Source organism: Urocampus carinirostris, chromosome 3 (genome assembly GCF_059441175.1).
Source record: "Urocampus carinirostris isolate Australia breed hairy pipefish chromosome 3, RoL_Ucar_1.0, whole genome shotgun sequence".
In the NCBI taxonomy this organism is placed as follows: Eukaryota; Metazoa; Chordata; class Actinopteri; order Syngnathiformes; family Syngnathidae; genus Urocampus; species Urocampus carinirostris.
The window spans coordinates 27059390-27083723 of NC_142351.1; the positions used below are offsets into that span (position 1 = coordinate 27059390).

A 24334-nucleotide genomic window follows, 5' to 3' on the forward strand; every position below is an offset into this window, starting at 1 on the left:
TGTTAGAGCTTTGCATTGTGGCTCTGGTTTCACTCTGTTTTAAGAGGTATATTGAACACTTGTATATTACATCCTTTCTGTCTGCAATATATTGTGTTCTTATTAGCTAGAAGGAAAAAGTAAAGCGGCCGAGTCGGGCATTATGCTGGCGGGCGGAGACATAACTGCGTGCGATTCCTTTTCAAAGATGTGGGAGCTGAAGGCTGGATTTTTCGAGGAGGTTTGTTCAAAAATGTCTGAAATTTAAACCGGAGGAGATATATTGCATTATAACCCCGCCTTTTGCCAAGGGCTTTGATGTGAGTTTCGCAACGGCGGTTCTTTTGGGATCGTTTTGAGGGGGTGAGGCCCCAGTTATCTGAATTTACGGTGTAGAAGCTGACTGACAATGCTAACAAGACAGTCATTGTCAGAATGCACAATGAAATGGTGAATGCAGATGACATCTGTTTTTGGTTGAGCAGATACTGCACAATAAAATGCCAGGCTATGAGGGTGAATGATGAAGACGGAATTTGGAATTGTGCCTGGAGGGTATCCATCCAACAATAGCAAGACCCTCAGGGCTTCCAGGGACTGTAACACCCCCCGTCGATGATAGTCTTGGGGGAAAACCGAGGCTATATCCACTATCAAGGACAACCCAAACTCTGCTGCAAATGTGGTGAGCATGGGCATCTGGCTGAGATATGTGATCGAATTATTTGTGGAAAGTGCAGGACAATTGGACATTCTTTTAAGAGTGTACCAATGGCAGAAAGTGCAACCTCTGTGGAGAAATGAATCACTTCTATAGGAACTGCCCAAAATCGTTTGCTAACAAGTTGAAAGTTGGGAAGGAAGGTAACAAAGACAATGAAATGAATAAAGATATGGAAATGCCCAAAGAAAATGGACAAGACAAACAAATAAAAAATGCAGACGTCCCTCCCAAAACGCCTAGTCAGGAAGGACCTGGACGAGAGGCCAATAAATCAAATTTGGGTCAGGAAGGACCTGGAAGAGAGGCCAAAAAAATCAAATTTGAATTTTCCTCCACTACCTGAATTTAGACAAGACAAAGAAATCGAAAAGGCAACTGTCCCTTTTAAAACCCCTATTAATAAATGCAGACGTCCTTCCCAAAACCCCTAGTCAAAAAGGACCTGGAAGAGAGGCCAAAAAATCAAACTTGTATTTTCCTCCACTACCTGAATTTGAACAAGACAAACAAATCAAAAAGGCGAATGTCCCTCCCAAAACCCCTATTAGTGAGGCCAAAAAATTCAACTTGAGTTTCCCTCCACTACCTGCCATGGGAAAGAGAGGTAAAAATAGGACAAATTGGGGGTGGTGAACACACCGGAACCAAAGATTAGAGATTTAGAGGAAAACCGATTACCGATGAAAACACCCACGTGAAGTTGTGCTGGAGGAAGCTGGGGAAGGAAAAAATTCGATCCCTTGTGGGCAGGGGAGAAAGAGACTTGCCCCTGACAGGTCCTCTGGCCCACCCCCAACCCAGAAAAAAGGGGAAGGCCTGGAACCACAGACAGAGAGTCAGAGGATTCCAGAGTTTTCTCCAAATGAGGTACCGTTCTTAAGTCATGCTTTGTGCCCTAATCAGGAGTCCGACACAGGTAACACTCTCAATGACCACCAGAGAATGGACTCGGATCCCCCGGTTTTGCCCAAGTAATTTGTATACTTTAACAACACTTTTGAACATTACCTATCAATGTGAGAAGTGTGAGATCGAAGGTTAAAGCTGACAGCGTTTTATCGTTTTTAAAAACCATCTGAACGGATGTTTTGTTACTACAAGAATGCTGCATCCCCTTCTTAAAAAATTATAAACAGTGGGACGAGATTTGTCCATAACCTTCATTATGGAGTGGCTCAAATGAAAACCGTAATGATGGGGTGGCCATTTTAATAAACAACCCACTGTAATGAGAGACGGACGCGCTATCTTAGACTTTCCTATATAGGGCTCGATTTTAACGTCATTAACATATTACGGCAATCCTGACAAACACCCCAAGTACGAACTCTTAGAAGACATCCAGTCACATATGCTAGGCCATCAACCACTCATCGTGGTAGGAGATTTTAATTGAACCCTAAGTCGAAAGGATAGGAAGGGGACCGATGAGGAGTTTAAAGTAGATAAAACATCAATTTTATTACAGGACATGTGCCGGGTATTTAAAATGGAAGGTTTTGGTTTGAAACCCTTTACGCTCCGCCGGGCTGTCAGTCCGTCGAGAACGCGTGTCTGTAGGATGTCGGCATACCCGTTGCAGAAACGAGATACCCCGAAACTCTAAAGCCGGCGTAACTCACCAATAACGACACCATTATTCCCAAACACGGGGCGGCAGTAGCTCAGGAGGTAGAGCGCCCGTCTTGGGATCAAGGGATCCCAGTTCGAATCCCGGCTCCTCTGTGTTACATGTCGAAGTGTCCTTGGGTAAGACACTGAACCCCTAATACCCCCGATAAGCAGGTTAGCGCCTTACATGGCTGCAAGGCCGCTATTGGGAAATGTGGAGCACACTGCAAAGCGCTTTGGGAAGTCATTGATTTGAAAAGCGCTATAGAAATGCAGTTCATTTACCATTTTTACCATTTGAACAAATTTATTGACACTAATAACAGCAGACAAACATCGTGAGGTTTTAACAACCCCCCTCGACAATCTTAACAGCAATCAAGCATATTCACAATTTCTGACAATGTGACGTTTTAACATTTTTTCTGACATTTTTAACATCTTTGTTTGTGTCAATAGATCTGTCCAGGCCAAAGTCCCGCGATTGTTTTTTTGGTCTGAACAAATCAATTGACACCAACAGCAGCAAACAAACAATGTAAGGTTCGAACAACCCCTCTCGACAATCTCAACAGCAATCAAGCATAAACTAGAAGACTGTTTCAACTCACTACATCCAGGAGAGGAGTGCTTCACCTGGTTCAGTAGTGACAACACCAGAGCCTCTCAAATAGACTACATATTTACAAGGGGTTTAACACTTAGTGATACCAGATTAATTCCTGTCTTATTTTCCGATCACTTGCTACTGTCCTGCTCTCTCTCAATTCCTTCAGGTATGACTGTTGGGAGGGGTCTGTGGAAGTTGAACTGCTCCCTGCGGGACAATGAGGCCTTAGCCACCCAATACAGGGAGCAGTACAAGGACTGGCAGACCCTTCAAGACTCGTATGATTCACGAACATAATGGTGGGAGATGACAAAGAAACAAACGCAGAATCTTTTTTAAAAATGCAGGGAAAAATAAGAAACTTAAAGAGATGAAATGCACGTCGGGACTACAAAGAAGACTCCAACACTGTTCTACCCTAACACAAAAAGGGATTGACTTTAATGATAAAATCAGAGACATCAAAGAAGAACTAAACGTTTTGGCGGAAATAAAGAGCAAAGGCATCATACTAAGGAGCAAAGAAAGAGAAATAGAAGAAGGGGAAAAATGTACGCAAATTATGAGCAAAAGTGAGGGGCTAAAACTCCAAAACAAAAACAGGCTTCTAAAAAAGTAGTGAAATAACCGAATTATATAAAAGTAAAGAAACACATGAGAATGAAATGGGGCATGTATTAGATCATATCTCGAGATCAGTGCGTCACCTAGGAAAATTCCCGGACTTGCCAGCAGGGGAGGTCCCGGACGCACAGTACGTGCTTTACGAGGTGAGTCGGTCGAAAAGGTCACAGAACGACTTTGTCAAGGACTGGCTCACTCTCGCCGCCATCAAAGACACCATCTGGACCTCCAGAAACCTGCTGGTAAGGAGGTGCAGGCTCCTACTATCGGCGAATCTTTTATCGCAAACTGAGCAGGCAAAAGGCTTCTCACACGAGTGGGTTCTGGTGTATATTTTCTAATGTCCGATATGGATACAAAATTTTACCACAATGTCAACAGGCAAAGTGTGGCAATGTGGGTTCTCGTGTGTTTTTTTAAGTCTCCACTCTGGGTGAATCTTTTACCACAAACTGAGCAGGCAAAAGGCTTCTCCCTAGTGTGGAATTTCATATGCAACTTCATATAAGACTTGCGAGGAAACGTTTTCCCATACTGAGAACATGTGTTACCACCTTCCGACTGCGAGTCGCTTTCAGCGTTTGCAGAGTGGGACGTGTCGTCGTCATCCGTTTCCACGTGTTGACGGGAGCTGATGCTTCGAGGCTCCCACGAACCGTTATCTTCAGGTTGACCTTGATCTTCGACGGTTGAACGGACCCCGGCCAATAGCAAGACTTCTTTAACGGCAACAGGCTCCCCATCCTCTGTCTCTTGCTTAATGTGATAAGGCTTCAGATCCTCCTCAATTTTAACGGCAGGCAACTCTGGTTCCTGCCGCGCAGTAGAAAGATATTTTTGGCTGACGTCTGCAAGACACAAGTCACATTTATTTGTATTGCCCTTAACTCGTTCAGTGCTGTAACGTAACATTTTCAAAAGCATTGTCCCCGAGTGCCAAAACGTAAAAACATTCTAAAGGCTTAGGCGCTGCTGATCAGTAAGTATTAGGCCTCTGGGAATTAAATCAGTATGATAAATCACCACTTGATGCCAAGTGTTACTTTGTTCAGATCGTCTTGTAAATTGTTCCAAAGTGTGACTCCACACACAGACACACACTTTTCCTGGTGGTTCTCACCTTTGGGATTATGGATTTACGACAGCCCCTTAAATTATAACTTCCCTCTTTCAGAGTGAATCATTTTTGGATGTTTTCTGGCTTTCTGTTGACCTTAAATAGCAGTTGTGAAGTGAAAAATTTTACTAAATAATCCAATTTTAATAATTTGGACTGCAGGAATAAAATGGGAGTATGATGCAGATATCCTAACCTGTGTATGGTTCTAATTGCACGTTTTTGGAGGATAAAAAGGGGCAGTAGTCAAGTCAAGTCATTTTTATTTGTATAGCCCTTAATCACAATTAGTCTCTAAGGGCTTCACAAGTTATTACATATAAGAAGTTTAGGTTATTCGTATGCTATAGAGTAGAAGTGAGTTTTAAGCTTAGAGTGAACTTTTGTAATTATTGCCCCAGACTTCTGCGCAATATGTTAAATATGGCAGAACTAGAGAACAATATAATAAATACAATGCATTATAACTTAAAACAAATTTGGCTTTATTAATTATTGAAATGCTTTTAGATACCTTAGTTTGTATGTGTCTGATGTGTGTTTTCCAACTTAATTTATTGTCTATTATGACCCCTAAAAACTTAATTTCTGATACAATGTCTATTGCAACACCATCCATTTTTACTTCAAAATCTTGATTTGCCTTATGATTACCAAAGAATATTACTTTGTTTTAATTTAAATTTAAAATAACCTACATATATTACAGATGTAGCTCAATGGTTTCGCAATGCTATTTATAATTTGCTTAACTAGTACCATATCGATGTCAAAACAATCCATAGACGTTTTGTTTTTACAGTTGTTAACCACGTCTAAGATTTCTGATTCCGTAACCCCAGATAAAAACATAGTCTTGGAGTTCATTTTTATCAGTGACTCAAATTGTTTACCACTGCACTCTGGAATATTTGCAGCGAGCTCTGGTCCAACATTTACAAAATAACTGTTGAAATTCTCCATGACTTGATTTAAATTATAATTTTCACTGTTCTTATCAATAAAATAGTTTGGATATGCATTACTTACATTCTTTCCTTTTATTATACTATTTAATATATCCCAAATACCTTTGATATTACTTTTGTTATGTTGTAATAAATTGGTATAGTATAATTTCTTGCTTGCTCTTAATATTCCTGTCAATTTGTTTTTATACGTTTTATATTGTTTTGTATTATCTTCGATTTGAATCGTTTGTGCACATATATAGCTGCTACTCCTCCTATTTTGTTTGTTCTATTAACATAGTTCAAATTATAGTAGTTTAATTCAAAATGAACACCCCTTTTCTCACTGAACCAGGTTTCAGAAACTGCAATCACACTAAACGGGTTCTCAAATTGCTGTAAGCATTCAGTGATGTCATCAAAATTTGTTTACATGCTTCTACTGTTATAGTGTATTTTTGAGAATTTCGCTTCAGTTTTAACAAAAGTATATATTCATTTCCAGAATAATATTTGCAATTGTCTGAGCTAGTTGATAGAGATTTGCGGTCAGGATCGAAGTCATCTAATCTTGAATTATTGGAGTCAGTGTGATCAACAATGCTCAGTTCCGGTAGATCATGGCCTAATCTATTATGATGGATTTTTTTATTGTGATCTGTAATAAAGGTGTCCATATTGTCAGTCCAGGATGCCATTGTATCACTTCAGGCAAATCGGTCCAGCTCTCCAACTTTACGTATACTCTACAGTTTGAAGTCCAAGTTCCTTGTATCTTGTTTGTTTTCCTCAAAAATCGAGCCTGTCTTGCAATGTCAGAGGTTTTTTTGCTTAGGTGTTCATTTAAATAAACATTTGTCCCTTTTAGTTTTTTTCCTTGCTTAAGGATTTCATGTTTTCGTTTCCTGTTGACAAATGTCACAATGGTTGCCTTAGGTCGGTTCTCACCTCTTGTTAATTGATGGCATGCTTCTATGTCCTCAGCATTGATGGATATCCCTTTTTTGCTCATAAAAGCAATGACCTGTTGCTCAGCAGAATCTTGATCAGCATCCGTTGCAAAACTTTTATTTGCCACAGCCTTGGCATAGGTCCGAGGTTTGATGTCCAGACCGGTGATAATAATGTCATTGATCCTGGTGTACTGCTACGCGTCCTTCTAACGCAATAATCCTCTTGTCTTTCTCCATGTTTTCGTTTTTTAGGTCTTTGATTTCAACCATTAAACTCATGATTGTGACTTTTTAATTTCCTCGAGTTCTTTATCCCTGCTCGGCATCTTGAAAATTCCATGCTTCTCTTACGGCACTGTCCGCTGATCGACTCACCCAATCGCCCTGACTCTCAGGTCGTTATTTTGCCGGACTTAGTTTCCCCGGACTTTGGTCGCTTTACAAAGCAGCGCCGCCATGTTTGCGAGCGTCAACAATAGCCAATCTCAGAAAGCAGGACGAATCGGCCACCTTCCTGCACTGGTTTTCGAAAGAAATCCGACGAGTCAACGGCAACTCCGTGCTTTATTTCCTTTTCGAAACCCACAGACGTCAAAATCGTGGCATTCAAGTTGCCATCGCACATTAGAGGCTACGCTAGCTTCGCTCTCGGTGTGGTGCGGTGCGTTCACGTGCAGTCACATATGCAAATCCTGAATCTTTTGAATCCATATGAAGACTTTGGGGTTTCAAATCTTTATCATACAGCAGGAAAGTCTGCTCACTTCCTGTGAATGAATGAGGGTTTTTTTTTGATGTGTTGGGAGAGTCAGTGGTTGGAAAAAGGTGGGGGGAAATGGTTTTGTGGCAGTTATGTTCCTATAGATGGCCTGTGGAATACTCGGTCAATTACGCGTTTTAAAAACCCCCACTTTCAGTCAATGTTTGACCATAAACTGAGCAGGAAAAAGCCTTCTCGCCAGTGTGGGTTCGAATGTGTTTTGTTAAGTCCGTCTCCGTGTGAATCTTTTACCACAAATTGAGCGGGAAAAAGGCTTCTTACCAGTGTGGGTTCTTGTGTTTAATTTCTAGTGCTGATATGAATTAATTTTTCACCACAAAGTAAACAGGTCAAAGGTTTCTCACCAGTGTGGGTTCTAATGTGCTTCTTTAAGTTTCCACTCACGGTAAAACTCTGACCACAAATTGAGCAGGAGAAATCTTTCTCGCCAGTGTGGGTTAGTTGGTGTAATTTCAAGTGTCCATTTTGGATGAATTTTTTACCACACACTGAGCAGGCAAAAGGCTTCTCGCCAGTGTGGGTTGTCGTGTGTATTTTTAAGCTCCCACTTGTAGTGAATCTTTTATCACTAATTGAGTAGGCAAAAGGCTATTCGCCAGTGTGGGTTAGTGTGTGTCGTTTTAAGGTTGAACTCAAGGTGAATCTTAGACCACAAACTGAGCAGGAAAAAGGCTTCTCGCCAGTGTGGGTTAGTTTGTGTTGTTTTAAGGTCCAACTCAAGGTAAATCTTAGACCACAATCGGAGCAGGAAAAAGGCTTATCGCCAGTGTGGGTTTTTTGGTGTGATTTCAAGTGTCCATTTCGGGCAAATTTTTTACCACACACTGAGCAGGCAAAAGGTTTATCGCCAGTGTGGGTTCTAGTGTGTATTTTTAAGCTCCCACTTGTAGTAAATCTTTGACCACAAACTGAGCAAGAAAAAGGCTTCTCGCCAGTGTGGGTTCTAGTGTGTATTTTTAAGCTCCCGCTTGTAGAGAATCTTTGACCGCAAACTGAGCAGGCAAAAGGCTTCTCGCCAGTGTCAGTTAGTCTATGTTTTGTCATGTTCCTACATTCTGTGAATCTTTGACCGCAAACTGAATAGGCAAAAGGTTTCTCGCCAGTGTGGGTTAGTGTGTGTCGTTTCAGGGTCAAACTCAAGGTAAATCTTCGACCACAAACTGTGCAGGAAAAAGGCTTCTCGCCAGTATGGGTTCTAGTGTGTAGTTTTAAACTCCCACTTGTAGTAAATCTTTGACCACAAACTGAGCAAGAAAAAGGCTTCTCGCCTGTGTGGGTTCTAGTGTGTATTTTTAAGCTCCCGCTTCTAGTGAATCTTTGACCACAAATAGAGCAGGAGAAAGGCTTCTCGCCAGTGTGGGTTAGTGTGTGTTGTTTTAAGGTACAACTCGAGGTAAATCTTAGACCACAAACTGAGCAGCCAAAAGGCTTCTCGCCAGTGTGAGTTCTAGTGTGTATTTTTAAGCTCCCACTTGAAGGGAATCTTTGACCACAAACTGAGCAAGAAAAAGGCTTCTCGCCAGTGTGGGTTCTAGAGTGTATTTTTAAGCTCCCACTTGTAGTGAATCTTTGACCACACACTGAGCAGGCAAAAGGCTTCTCGCCAGTGTGGGTTAGTCTATGTTTTTTCATGTTCCTACATTCTCTGAATCTTTGACCGCAAACTGAGCAGGCAAAAGGCTTCTCGCCAGTGTGGGTTAGTGTGTGTCGTTTTAAGGTCGAACTCGAGGTAAATTTTTGACCACAAACTGAGCAGGAAAAAGGCTTCTCGCCAGTGTGGGTTAGTGTGTGTTGTTTTAACGTCCCACTGAAGGTAAATCTTCGACCACAAATTGAGCAGGAAAAAGGCTTCTCGCCAGTGTGGGTTTTCTGGTGTGATTTCAAGTGTCCATTTCGGGTGAATTTTTTACCGCAGACAGAGCAAGAAAAAGGCTTCTCCCCAGTGTGGGTTCTAATGTGTTTTGTTAAGTCCCCACTATGTGTGAATGTTTTCCCACAAATTGAGCAAGCAAAAGGCTTCTCTCCGGTGTGGGTGAGTTGGTGTGATTTTAAGTGCCCATTCTGTGAGAATCTTTTTCCACAAACTGAGCAGGCAAAAGGTTTCTCACCAGTGTGGAATTTCATGTGTTTTTTTAATTCCCCAAACTGTGTGAATGTTTTACCACAAACTGAGCAAGAAAAGTGCTTCTTTCCAGCGTGGAATTTCATATGCAACTTCATATAAGACTTGCGTCGAAACGTTTTCCCACACTGTGAACATGTGTTAACACCTCCCGACTGCGAGTCGCTTTCAGGGTTTGCAGAGTGGGACGTGTCGTCGTCATCCGTTTCCACGTGTTGACGGGAGCTGATGCTTCCAGGCTCCCGCCAACCGTTATCTTCAGGCTGACCTTTATCTTCAGGTTGACCTTGATCTTTGACAGTCGAATGGACCCCGGCCACTAGCAAGACTGGAAAATCATCCTCTTCTTTAACGGCAACAGGCTCCCCATCCTCTGTCTCTTGCTTAATGTGATAAGGCTTCAGATCCTCCTCAATTTTAACAGCAGGCCACTCTGGTTCCTGCCGCGCAGTAGGAAGATATTTTTGGCTGACGTCTGCAAAACACAAGTCGCATTTATTTGTATTGCCCTAGACTCGTTCAGTGCCGTAACGTATTAGTATGTTTTCAGAAGCATTGTCCCCGAGTGCCAAAACGTCAAAAAATTCTAAAGGCTTAGGCGCTGCTGATCAGTAAGTATTAAACTTCTGGGAATTAAATCACCACTAGATGGTAGGAGTGGCTTTGATCAGATTCCTTTGTCAACACTTAGTGGCCGCATTTTGTTCCTGTTTTCGCCGTATTAGTCTGTATGGCGGTGAGTAGAAAAGCAAATATATAAGTACATACTGTTAACGCTTCAAATCTTTGGTCTTTCTAAAAAAAAAAAATGACCATGGGCTTTCATTGGGATGACGTATCGTAAGACCCTGCGATCACCATGAAGACTTGAATCGTTGATCACGTCACCCGAGAAATCGGGCTGAGAATTCTTGCAAAGTTCATTCATAAGTTTAGTGTTCTTGCAATCAAATGTTATTTTTCAGGCAAAGTGCCGTTGTTTTTATGGAAAGTACAGTATTGTTTAGATATTCTGATATTCTAGTAAAATATCGATATTAAAATAAAGCACCGGGGCGAAACTTCTGATTAATAGATAGATGTCTAAATATCTAGATGTCTAGATAGATAGATATTTTATTCATCCCCGTAGGGAAATTCACACTTCCAGGAGTATCCTTGTGTTGAAAATAAAATAATAATAAAATAAAGGAAATACAATGCATAAATACCCAAATTAACGTGTTGATATACAGTATCTAAATTGTGGTACAGAAAATACTCACTGTAATAAAAATAGGGTGATATGCAAATGTGGGGTTGGAGTTTAATGTGGGCTTTTACTCCCACGGGTGAAGTTAAAGAGCCTCATGGCACGAGGAGGAAATGATCTCCTCAGTCTGTCCATGGAACAAGACTGTGACAGCAGTCTCTCGCTGAAGCTGCTTTTCTGTTTGGGGATGAGGCTGTGTAGTGGATGTGATGAATTGTCCATGATTGGCCGCAGCTTGTTCAGTGCCTGTCTCTCAGCTACAGTTGTCAGGCTGTACAGCTCTGTGCCCACAACAGAGCCCGCTTTCCTCACCAGTTTATTAAGACGAGAGGCATCCTTCTTCTTAGCGCTGCCTCCACAACACGCTGCCGCATAGAAGAGGCGCTTGCCCCAACAGTCTCATAGAACATTTGTAGGAGCTTTTTGCAGATGTTGAAGGACGCCTGCCTTCTGAGGAAGTACAGTCGGCTTTGTCCTTTCCTGTACAGCGCTTCTGTGTAGGCAGTGCAGTCCAGTTTATTGTCCAGCTGGACACCCAGGTATTTGAAGGTCTGGACAAACTCTACACATTCTCCTTTGATAGTAACAGGTTATGGGTGAGTTCTAGTTCTCCTGAAGTCCACCACCATCTCCCTGGTCGTGGTGGTGTTCAGGTGCAGGTGGTTAGCGTCGCTCCATTGGTCCTGAATCGATTTTCTGTACTTCTCCTCCTGCCCACTTCTGATACATCCCACGATAGCAGTGTCATCAGCAAACTTCTGCACGTGGCAGGACTCAGACTTGTACTGAAAGTCCGACGTATACAGGGTGAATAGGAACGGAGAAAGCACGGTCCCCTGCGACGATCCCGTGCTGCTGACCACAGTGGCCGATGGTTGAAATACATCATTTTGCAAGGAGCCATTTTTCTCAGAAGTTTTCCGGGAAACAAGTATTTTTTTAAAAATCTTGTTCAAATGTTGTCTACTACACAATAGTAAAAGCGTCATTTTTTTCCAATGAAAGATGACTGTTAAAGCTTTCTTTTGGTGTGCATTGAATGCCTGAATAGCTACAGAACTAGGTTTTCTGTAGGCCATCAAAATGAGTTAATAAGGCACCGGCACTTCCCATTTCAGAGAAATGTCTGGCGTGTCATTACCACTACCGCTTCCGGGTTATCGAGTAGAGGGTACAAGATCGATTCAGATACCTGCTATATTCACATGGCACCCGCCGTGGCAGACATGTTTGCTCGCTCCACGCATGCTTGCCGGCTTTTCGCTTTTATGCTCTTGTGTTTTCATTTTTCTTTGAAAAATACCACGCATTGGTAAGATATACCAGGCAGGAACTACTCAACTTTGGCAACTCACACAGTCAACTGCTTTTTACCGGCTTTATATCACCCGAGCTACAAGTCATTGTTCACTCCAGTGGCTAACACCTCCACCCTCACGAAGGGCCCGCTGCACCGAGGTCGAGTGGGAAGGCTGATCGGTGCTCCGGAGACGGCGACGCAAGCGAGGGAAAAGGGCCGGTCTCCATGCTAGGCTAAAGCCCGAGCTAGCCGGCCACCGCTACCCAGGCTCCTACTCGCTAAAGTGCGTTCACTGGAAAACAAGCTAGATGAGCTGAGAATGAGGATTAAATTTTGTCTATCTATCTACCCTGGTCATATCCTTTGAGAGGGGTGACCAACAGCAAGACAACAACATACAAAAACAAAGAAAATTAAAAACCATCAGCAAAAAACACACGCAAAAATGTTTTTGGACCATGGCCAACCCAAATGCCCAACCACCCAAAGTTAAGCACCTAAGCACCCAAGTTGGTCATGCTTTCGTCCCTCCAGATGAAATGAGACACAAGAAAGCGGCCGTGTGTTGATAATATTGTATCCACCCTAAGAGTCAGTCATAAGAGTCTGCTATTGGTACACTCCTCAAAAGAATGTCCAATTGTCCTACACTTTCCACAAAAGATTCGATCACATGCCTCAGCCAGATGTCCATGCTCACCAGATTTGTGGCAGAGTTTGGGTTGTCCTTGATAGTGGATATAACCTCGGTCTTCCCCCAGGACTATCATCGACGGGAGGTGTTTCGGTCCCTGGAAACCCTGAGGGTCTTGCCATTGTTGGATGGGTAACCTCCAGGCACCATTCCAGACGCCGTCCTCATCCCTCACCTTCATAGCCTGGCCTTTTAGCGTGCAGAACTTGCTCAACCAAAAACAGATGTCCTCTGCAATCACCGCTTCATTGAACATTCTGACAATGACTATCTTGTTAGAATTGTCAGTCAGCTTCTCCACCGTAAAAGCAGAAAACTGGGGCCTCACTCCCTCAAAGCGATCCCAAAACTCACCAAAAAGGGCCGCCGATGTGAAACTCACATCAAAGCCTTTGTTAAATGACATGGTTATAACTGCGTTTAAATCCTCCGTTTCAAATTTCAGACACTTTCGAATAAACTTCCTCGAAAAGTCCAACCTTGACATTTTGACGGAATCAGCTCCCACATCTACAAAAAGGAAGCGCACGCTGTGAGGTCTTGGCCGCCTGGCCATGACCGCAAGGGGATGTTGCTCCTTCAGCAAGGACTTGCGCTGAGGATCACTGCAGTAATACGTGACAGCGTTGCAGGAAAAGGGAGATTTAGAGGAAAACCGATTGCTGATGAAAAAGCCCACAAGGGAATTGTATGAAGTTGAGCCGGAGGAAGCGGGGGAGGAAATAAATCTGATTCCTTCATTCGGGTCTAGAGTTGGTAAAAACAAGCGCAGCAGAGAGCATGTTTTTGTTAAAATAAAACAAATAAAATAAATAAAACTAAATATTTTACAATGTGTTTTAAAGATGTGTAGATAAATCTGATTTAAATTATATTTATTTGGTTAAGAATATAATCCGGTGGTTACAGATTTGGCCAGCAGGTACAGTAGTACTCACGCTCTCCCATTTTAATTAAGACGAAATAGCCTCTTATTGTCTAGCATTTATCATGAATCAAACAATACTCTAAACATTCACTCTTTCAGGTTATTGACTTGAAAGAATGAGCGAGAGAGAATCCCGGACCTTATTTGAAAGGAAAGTACGGTCGACGTCGACGGCCAAATACGAGATGTCAAGGATAATGCAGAAAGTAAAACGACCAACCTGCTCTGTTCAACACAACTCGGAGTATCTTGTAAACAGCACCTGGCAACTCTGGTTCCTGCCACGCAGTAGGAAGATATTCTTCACCGATGTCTGCAACACACAAGTCAAATCGCATTTATTTGTGACGCCTTTATTCACAGAAACTCACAAAGGGACGCACAGAACACAGCAGGGTTCCGACAGCTTAAGCCAAGTTAAATTCAAGACTTTTTAATGCCTTTGGATGTCTAATTTAAGAAAGCTGACAAAGAAAACACACGATTCCGGTACCTAACGTAGGAAACAAGGCAACGATTTCAAGCATTTAAAGTTGCTTCGTATAAAAGTTCAAAGTTTCAAAAAGTTGAGTTCACTGGATTGTGAAAACAATAAATGGTACTAAAATTTAGTAGAAGAGATTCAAAAAAATTCATTTCAAGCAAAATATTATTCTTAGTAATATACTTAAAAAGGGGACCTCAAAATATTTTTCTTTGCTTTTATTGCCGATTATTTTCCTGCTTTTCATTTTTTTAGTTGGCTTTTTCTCTTCCTTTCTTCTCTTTTGTATCTTGTTTTTCTTGCTTTTCCCCTTGCTCTTTTTCCCCTCTTTTTAGTACAGTAATCCCTCGGTTATCGCGGTTAATGGGGACCAAAACCACCCGCAAAAAGTGAAAATCCGCGAAGTAGCGACGCCCCTTCAAAAATGCTTACAAAAAATTATATATATATTTTTTAAATTAGTTTTTTATTTTTATTTTTTTAGACCTGCGAAGCTCTGAACCCGCGAACGTGGAACCTCCATTTAAGTATCCATCTATCTATCTATCTAATGTGCGTAAACTATTTTGTTTTGCTATGTACCACTTGTTTTATAATAAGATGTCTTAAAATCCACTGATGGGGGAGGATTTTTTAAGGGTTATTGTTCTGTCTTCTTTATTCATTATCCGTTATCGGTCATTTCATAACACGCTGCAAAGCCTAGGAGCCGGGACTCTTACTCTCAGCCAAAAGGCCAAGCTAAGGTCCTAGCCTTAAAGCCTTGCTGCGATCATTGCGAATGCACCGTTCCCGGAGGTACTGCAATACCGGGCCGATGCGTGGAGTGGACAGAGCAAGCTCTTATTCCATCTCCGGATTGCAAAAATCAATGATCATGGCTGCGAACAAGCCAGCCTGGCGGTAAGAGAGAAAAACCTAACGTTCATGATCTTAAAATCCACGGATAACACTTCTAAAAGTGAAGTGATAAAAATAGTGATTTTGTATTATATGTCATACAAAAGAATATTAGAATACAGTACACCTTTTACGCACGGGAGTGATGCGTGACATATATTCATCCGCGAAAAGTAGTCCTGGCCCAGTTAAGTGTTGTACCTGTGATATTATTCTCATCACGACCCATGCCCTACCTAATCAATCATGGACCCAATACTTTACCACCAGATTTTGGATTATAAACTCAATGGAGTTTATCCAGATAATTCAAACAAGGCGACAAAGAATTGTTTCCGCAAGAAGGCGAATAGATTCTGCATTGAAAGTGAGTTAAAAACAACCAATTACATTTTTGTGGCTAAACTTTTACCATCCCCCACAATTAACACTCTTATGGTTTCCAGTCGTACTATAGCGTATTAAATGGATGCATTTTACATTTAATAAGATATGGAAGGCCGTTTAAAATATGTAATGTGATATATTGGGCTTTATAAACAAAAAGAAGAAAAATAAGATATGAATGTTTTTTTCTATGCTAGTGCAAAAGATACAACAATGCACGCACAATTCATCTTTGCATGGTTGGATTGGTGATACTTGTTGATATAGACTATTATTATTTTCTGCAGATGGAGAACTCTACTATGAACAAAATAAAAACCTGTCTACTGCCTGTAAAACTAAAGTCGTCTGTGGTGCAAAACAGGCAAATCATCTTTTCAACGAGTTCCACAGCAGCAACATTGGTGCTCACTGTGGACAGCGCAAAACCAAAGATGCAATTTCTATTCATCGAAACATGGGTGACTAACTATTATAACAACTCAAATTTAGCCGTACTATAAGAGAATATGGGCAAATGTTGTACACTCCTTGCAACTTTTGTACATATTTTTATTTATCAGTGTAGTACCTTAAGACAATTGTTGCCTACATTACATCTGTGTTCTGAATGTACTTATTTAAACCATTTGTCAAGTGAGCATTTATTGAACTTTTGACATTTTAAATGTTGGTGTTTTATTAAAGGTGACACAGTCAGACAGAACATCAATAAAGGCAGACACCAAAATCATTCCAATAACAGCAAGTTATATTTTCTATTGTCCTCTTTTTCAACGTTATGTTTAGGTAAATATGTGTGAATATACATACTGTATGCATTATAAAACATAGCAATAAGACAGTTACATTTTCAAGGGTAAACTTATCATTTTCTTCAATTCTATTCTAAAGGTTAAGGAGCCTTTTGAATTGGTGGGGATGGACTTAGCTGGTAAGCTGTCCCTCACTGAAAATGGAAACCAATACGTTTATGTAATGGTTGACTACCTTACCAAATGGTCTCAAGCCTATGCCATCCCCACCAAAAGTACAAAAGACGTCACTGGCTGTCTGTTGAAATTTGTTCACCAGTTTGAGGCACCAAAGAGAATCCTCACAGACCAGGGGACGGAGTTTGTAAATGCAGTAAGTTTGATAATAATTGTTTTAAAAAAATAAAAAAATAAAATGGCATTAACTGTTCGCATGTGTAAAAATGTATTTACAATCTACAGTTAAACAAAGAGGTCTGCGATGTTCTAAACATCAAAAGAAGTCTTTGTGTGCCCTATCACCCCCAAACTAATGGGTTAGTGGAGAAGATGAACGGGACAATCCAAAGGTAGGAACTGCAGGTTTAAATTAGAATGATAGAGTTATGAAATGTTGTGTTTTTAGTGGTGGGGGTTGAAGTGTAGATGGAGTGCCAATTTGTCATTTTGAATGTTATCTTGCTATAACCTTAGGGAAATAATAAAGACAGTAATCCACGTGGTAGACACATATTGAATTGAAGTCAACATGATTTAACACAAATATGACGGCATCATGACTGTCTGATGAACAATTCTTCTGATTAAATGTTACCAAACATCTAAATAACCTAATATTTACAATAAAATGAGTGATGGGCGGGTAAAAACCTTCAAATATATGAATAATCTTTAATCTATGTCATGTCCTCAGATCACTGTGCAAGCTGGTGGAGCGACAGCTGAAAGAATGGGACAAACACCTGGATGCCGTCATGTTTGGTTTGAGAACCAAAAAACAAATGACAACCAAGTTCTCACCATTTCTTCTAATGTTTGGAAGAGAGGCACAGTATCCATCACAAATCCCAGAGCAATACAGGGTTAGTCCTGGGTTTGGGGAACTACAATAATTCAATATTACTCAAACACAGACACAAAAACAACACAAAGAATGCATTGGTAGTAATGATGATAGTAATTAAATACAGTTACAGTTCGAAGAAAAAATGTCAAGAAAAGTGGCTTTAAATTCTGTGACAGAGGGTAATATTGAGGCTCAATATTTAGGGTGTGTTGTAATGTATTGTATGCCAAGGATTTGGAGCATCATTGTACCAGGCAATAACAAACCTGGTATATGTAATTAGCTTGCTTGTTTTCAGGAGGGAAAAGTACAATCAATCCCTTAAGCTTTAAATACCGATGAATTGTCTGAACTTGACACTAAATATCTTTCCATAAATGTACCTTATTTTCTAGATTGATGGCAGTGTCGAGGAGACGATGGAGAGGGAAGAGGTGACTGATGCTCTTAATATCCCTGAGCTGCTTTCAAGAGCAAAGGAAAACATCATGACAGCCCAGGGAAAAATGACCAAAAAAACAAATAATTATTCACCTGTTGAATATCATGTTGGGGACAAGGTGTGGAGGATGAACATCCGGAGCCAGCAAAGAAAGGGGGAGAAACTGGATCCAAATTACATGGGGTCCTACACGATTACAGCGATTAAAAGCAAAAGTGCAGAGTTGGTAGATGCCAAAGGGGTTGTGTTAAAAAATATTAACGTAGACCACTTAAAGATATACATTCCAACACTCCCTCGCATACCAAAAAGACTTAAAAAACATGCCAGACACCACCCCATCCCCTGCACCACCATCGTCTCAGTCCACCGTAACACCGGCAATTACACCACCATCGTCAAAGAACAACCCAACACTGGCGCCTGCATCTCCCTCCTCAAAGACCAACCCAAAACTGACACCTGCACAACTCTCCTCTACGACGACCCCATCACCGGCAATTACACCACCATCCTCAAAGAACAACCCAACACCGGCGCCTGCATCTCCCTCCTCAAAGACACCTGCACAACTGTCATCTAACGCCACTCCAACACCTACAACTCCATGTGGATCGACATCCCAACGTATGTTTTGAGAGAGTGAAAAAATGGGAGGTTGTGAGAGGGCTAGAGAAGAGAACAAGAGAATGTATGTCATTTTCATGAGATTGATACAGGAAAGAGGAGAGGGAGGAGAGAGAGCAAGAGAGAGTGTGTGAGAGAGAGAGAAAAAAAAGGGAGATAAAGAGAGTCAGGGGAGATGGAGAAGGACAGGGAGGGACAGAAAGAGAAAGGGAGAGGGGAAACGAAAGTGTAAAAGTGAGAGTGGGGTGGAGAAGAGAGAATTTATGTGGATATTATGACATCGATGATATAACACTGTTGCTTTGACACATTCTAAATATTATGTTCATTTGCAGGAATAGCAGAGGCGTGGGCAGGAAAGTCAGTATATGTCTTGCTTTCTAAAATAGGCCACATAAAATACAGGGCCCCATCCCAGTCATCCTCTTTAGTGCAGTGCACTTGTCCTGTCCCATGTGCAGAAAAACACCCCAAAGCATGATGCTTTCTTCACTGTATGTGTGGGTGAATTTAATATCTGCATACACTTCTACTAATGCATTTTATATTATTAAAATCAGATAATGATCCCACCACAAAAGAGGGCCCTCTTTCTAGATCCTCTTGGGGTTTTTTTTTTGGTTTGAACAAATTTATTGACACTAATAACAGAAAACAATCATGACAATCTCAACAGCAATCAAGCACATTCACAATATTATATTTCAATATTTTTGGTTTGAACAATTTTATTGACACTATTAACAGCAAATAAACAATGTAAGGTTTGAACAATTTTTCTCGATAATTTTAGCAGCAATTTTTTTTTTTGGTTTGAACAAATTTATTGACACTAATAACAGAAAACAATCATGACAATCTCAACAGCAATTAAGCACATTCACAATATTATATTCCAATATGACGTTTTAAACAGCAAACACAAAGTGAGGTTTGAACAACTCTTCTCGAAAATCTTATTAGCAATCAAGCATATTCACAATTTCATTATATAACATCTTTGTTAGTGTCAATAGATCCGTCCAGGGCAAAGTCGATTGTCCTCGGTCTGAACAAATTGACCGACACCAACAGCAGCAAAACAAACACGACAATCTCAACAGCCATCAAGCATATTCACAATTTTTTTATATCTGACAATATGACGTGACAATATGACGTGACAATATGACGTGACAATATGACGTGACAATATGACGTTTTAACATTTTTTCCTGACATTTTCAACATCAATTAAACAATTTCAGAGTTATTTTCTTTTAACAGTAGTTAACCAGCGTGTAAAAGGCAATACTATTGGGTAATCCAAGGACCAAATAAAAAGATGCCAAAATGTTACAAGGTATATATATACATTCACTCGTTTAATGTCTGTTGTAAATGTTGGTTACACTCACAGTCACTTGTTTAGAAAGAAGATACAGTTTTGAATTCTGTTCATTACAAGTACAATAACATCCTATATGAAATGTAAGTATTGTGTCAGTTGCTAAAAAGCATCTGCTAAATAAGTATTGTCCATTAGGACAAAGATCGAAAATGCATTGTAACAGTGCTTTGTTATTTCTCAGAGCGTTCATAAGAGCTCAGGGGGTCAACATTTCTCGATGGACATGTCACACAGTCCCACACCCATGCCAGCCAAATGCCACTTCTTGTGGTCCTTTTGTATTAAAGGTAAGTGCCAGTGGATAGTGCTATTATTTAGTTCTCTTATTTCCTGTCAAAGCTGCGATTTGTGGTTCCAGACAAGCTGTGTTCAGGCTTGCATTGCCACAAGTCTGTTTTACTGTCCTGCGTGTATTTTTGACCGAGAAGGCCTGGACAAACAGTAGAATAGAATATGCCTTTATTGTCATTTTTACAACATGGGATATATTGTAACAACGAAATTGGACGTCTCCAGTTCCACATTTTACAGTGAGGATAATGAAACAAAGAGATAAAGGAACAAAGAACATGTTTTAACTGTCTTTGTTGTAAATAGGATCTGCTTCCTCCGTAGAGGGGTGATGAGGGGGTTGAGGGACAGACAGAAATGGTGGATCCAACTGGATGTTTGATCTTACAGTACACACAGTCCAGTGTTTTTCCCGAATTGCTCAGTCCACGTATTGAATGGATTTGGGAAGTACAGTCCATAAACATGCCCGATTAAAGTCGAGATTTAGCGCTATGCTCACGTTAGCATCCGGTGAAACGTTAGCGGTGGACCGTAAACAGCAAGCACAATGACCACAGTTAGCTCTCCCGGCAGATAGAAGTGTCTGCACGATACTGCTAGAAACTCCATATCGAGTAGTAGTATCCAGTATCCAGTAGTGGCTGGATAACCTTGATCATGTCTTTTATTTATATATGTATGTTATTTATTATCATTTAATTATTTGTTTTTACAAGTTCTGTTCAATAGCTGATGACTGATGCCCACCTCATACTTTTCTTGAGACACTCTGTGATTGAGAGCTATATAAATAAATGGGACTTGACAAGTTCTATGTGTTAATTTATAAATAATTGCATTTTTGTTACAATCTCGTGAAACATTGAAAAGAACAAACCAAAAGAAAACAAGCAAGTATACTTTTGCATTTGTCTTATTTTTGGACACAATAGTTTACACAGTAATAATGTGGAATGATGTTAATATGGAGGAATTGAGTAACAAATACAAGCACACCACATACAATTTATCCTACAGTTTTTTAAATAAATCAAATAGTATCATACGATATACTCTTAGGTATGCTATTAGGTTGGCTTAGCAGAAAGCACTACACAATATACATGACCATCTCCATAAATAGATAACACGTTAGGCTCTCTACATGGGACTTAGGTGCACTTAACTGTAATAAAAATCTATGTGGTTCAATTTACAGGGATCAGAATTTTCCGCGGATTTCCGCTGTTTTTGAACCCCAAAGGCATTCCGACTTTTTCACTTTTTCTCTTGCGTAGCAAACAAATTCAAAATCCAACTGTCTCACTCTTTCCTTTATTGCTCTGGCGCACCTTGGCGGCCGCCCTGGTTTATTCCTGGACGCTGGCTATTTCAGCTGAAAATGAAAATCTCCAATCTGATCCCTGAATTTAAGAATTTAAGTTCATTTGCTGCCTTAAAAAGTATGAGTAAACACAACTGAAAGATAAGCTTTGTTCTCACACACAAGGTTCAGTCAAACAAGTTGTTCAAATAATGATCATTTGTTGTTTAAACCTGACACTGAGTCAAAACAACTCATGTTACATTATTCATTTAAGAAAAGTTGCTTTATCTTGTTGAACAAACAATTTAATATTATTTCAACTCACAATTTGGAGTTCAGATAACTTGCCATATTCAAAACAATTGCCATTACAAGGTGTGTTAATCATTTTTAAGGCAGTACATCAAATTACATTTTTAAATTAAGTGGACTAATGTTTTTATTTTTTATTGCTAATCATGGCTCTTCAGTCGAGTATGCTCCATGAAGTCATGTCACACACACCACAACATTTTAGCCAGAATAAATAGGCGAAAACCCGTTGCGGAGTGCTCAGAAAACTGACCTAAGTGATGATAATACTGCAATGAAAAGCTGGAGGTCAAAAATTGTAACAATAGTGCAATGAAAATAAGTACTATGGCATTTAGCACCAGCAATTCAAAAACAGAATTCTCAAGGGATTTATTTTTACAGTTTCGTGTAAAAGTATATATTATTTTCACAGTTTCATTTTAGTAACAGAACAGAACATTGGAGTTTTTTGCAACACATGGCAGTCACAAGACAAATGAGTTTAAATACGTACGATTACAAGATGTGTTTATTTTCCCATTGTAAATGGAATCATCCCTGGGTCATGAAAAACGGAGATGACACACTGCGAAAGAAGGTGCGTATGGAAAAGACAGGACAGCACAATATACATTATGACCATGCGAAATTAAGTACATACACTGAAAATACAATGGTCGCCTGGTTACCAAAACAACCAGCGATCAGTGAACAACTACCTACAATAAAAAAGACATTACATAAGGCTATTATAGTACATCAAATAAAGGCTATTTGTGTACAATTAGTTGTGATCGTGGAAATCATAGCGTACATTGACGTTGGTGACTTTTTCATCCGCGTTGACAAACGAATTTTGTAGAATTCGATCGCGCTTTATTGTTTTAATAAACGTGTTATATAGACTACGATCGCCCAATTGTTTTAGTTAGGTCGCTTAATTGTTTTAATAAGCTTATTATGTAGAAAACGATCGCTTTTGTCGGAAGCGTACCGTATTTTCCGCACTATAGGGCGCACCGGGTTATAGGGCGCACCCCCAATAAATAGTTTTTGGTCCTATATCTTCCATAGATAAGGCGCACCGGATTATAAGGCGCTACAATGGGAACGTCGACAAAACAGTCAGATGATTCAGTCCAACTGATTACCCCCTTAACATTCCCAAAGCTTGCAAAGAAGCAAATACGTGTCGTAGACACGTGCGGATGCGGTGTCCGTACGATGTCACTTAAATGCGTCATTTCAAATATCATTCGGAAGGTTAAAGTCTTGGAATTCAAAAAAATGGCAACCATTCCTTAGTTTCTATTTTCTTTTTCGCTCGCAACTTTACTGTGCATTTGACAATAAACACTTGGAATTGAGTTTAATTCACTCAACTCATCACAGCAACATCAAGATCGTTCTAAAACAAGATACCGGGAAAATATAAAGCCGCATAACTCACCTAAGTTCTCACGTTCAATAATGATACGCAATCAAGGTCTTCTTACAACCGTGAGCGTAGTAAATCCAGGAGAGTAAAACATCTACAGATACAGACTAATGAAACATGTTTCTTTATGGCGTTGTTTAGCAAGCTTGCTATTCAGTCATCTTTTTTGGCCCTCTAGCGTATCCAAGGCTCCGAATAACTTCAGCCAATAGCGATCGATGTAACGGATGATTGACACATCTTTTTCGGCCAATTGCAGGGTTTGTTTTGGCCCTCTAGCGTATCCGAGGCTCCAAATAACTTCAGCCAATAGCGATCGATTTAACGGATGATTGACACATCTTTTTCGGCCAATTGCAGGGTTTGTTTTGGCCCTCTAGCGTATCCAAGGCTCCGAATAACTTTAGCCAATAGCGATCGATTCAAATGATGATTGACACATTGGTTAGCCAATGAAACGCCGGTATATAAATCCCAGCATACACCGCGGACTACTCCACGTTCGGGGGAAAATCGAGTCGGCGGCTGTTGCGTAAGTTGCGAGACCTTGCGAATTTTGATAATGAGCCATATATAAGGCGCACTGTATTATAAGGCGCATGGTCAGCTTTTGAAAAAAATTAAGACTTTTAGGTGCGCCTTATAGTGCGGAAAATACGGTACTTTGATGTTGGTGACTTTTTCATCCACATTAACAAACGCATTTTGTAGAATTCGATCGCGCTTTATTGTTTTAACAAACGCGTTATATCAACTACGATCGCCCAATTGTTTTAATTAGCTCTCTTTATTTTTTAATAAGCTTATTATATGGAATACGATCGCTTTTGTCGGAAGCGCAGGAGAATGCGCGTTCACGCGAGGGGGGGAGGATTTTGCATGGGAGTCGGATTCGGGCACAACACCGGCCGACCCCCGCTGGTAACGCCCCTGATGTCAAGGATGTAGCAGAAGCGAAAATGACCAACCTGCCCCGGAAACAGCGTCCGGTCGTCTATGTTCTCGCTCGGTCTCCTCTTTGGCTCCCCGAAGCTTCTCTTCCCCACTGGAGCACATTTTCTCCGCCTTTGAAGCTCAACGAAAAAACGCCAACTCGGGAGTAAAAAGGACAAACCTTCGAAAAGGACCGCAAATAGATACTTCTGTCGAGCTTACATAGTTTTAAGTTGACTACAGGACTTTTGATGGTTTTCACGACATTTTCTTGTTCAGCAGTGGTACAGCAGCCATGACAGCTTCTCCTTCCAAACACCGCCGCAATGGATTGTGGGTACACGGAGCACAGATCGCATGCTGCATTCATGAA

The 24334-nt window shown here is 40.6% G+C and overlaps 1 protein-coding gene and 1 non-coding gene across 2 annotated transcripts; both read right to left on the bottom strand.

Annotated features, from left to right (window-relative positions):
- Nucleotides 1-2246: 2246 nt before the first annotated feature.
- LOC148369329 (uncharacterized) lies at nucleotides 2247-24270 on the bottom strand. Its single transcript, XM_088331297.1, has 5 exons — nucleotides 24184-24270; nucleotides 23997-24101; nucleotides 13866-13958; nucleotides 6564-9946; nucleotides 2247-4396 (listed from the first exon to the last, which is right to left on the bottom strand). The coding sequence occupies exons 2-4, from the start codon at nucleotides 24082-24084 to the stop codon at nucleotides 7938-7940; spliced, it is 2190 nt and encodes a 729-aa protein (XP_088187423.1). The 5' UTR covers nucleotides 24085-24101; nucleotides 24184-24270; the 3' UTR covers nucleotides 2247-4396; nucleotides 6564-7937.
- Nucleotides 14906-15100, bottom strand: LOC148369330 (U2 spliceosomal RNA). The gene has a single exon (XR_015850161.1). It is a non-coding gene; the product is annotated as a U2 spliceosomal RNA (small nuclear RNA).
- Nucleotides 24271-24334: the final 64 nt, after the last annotated feature.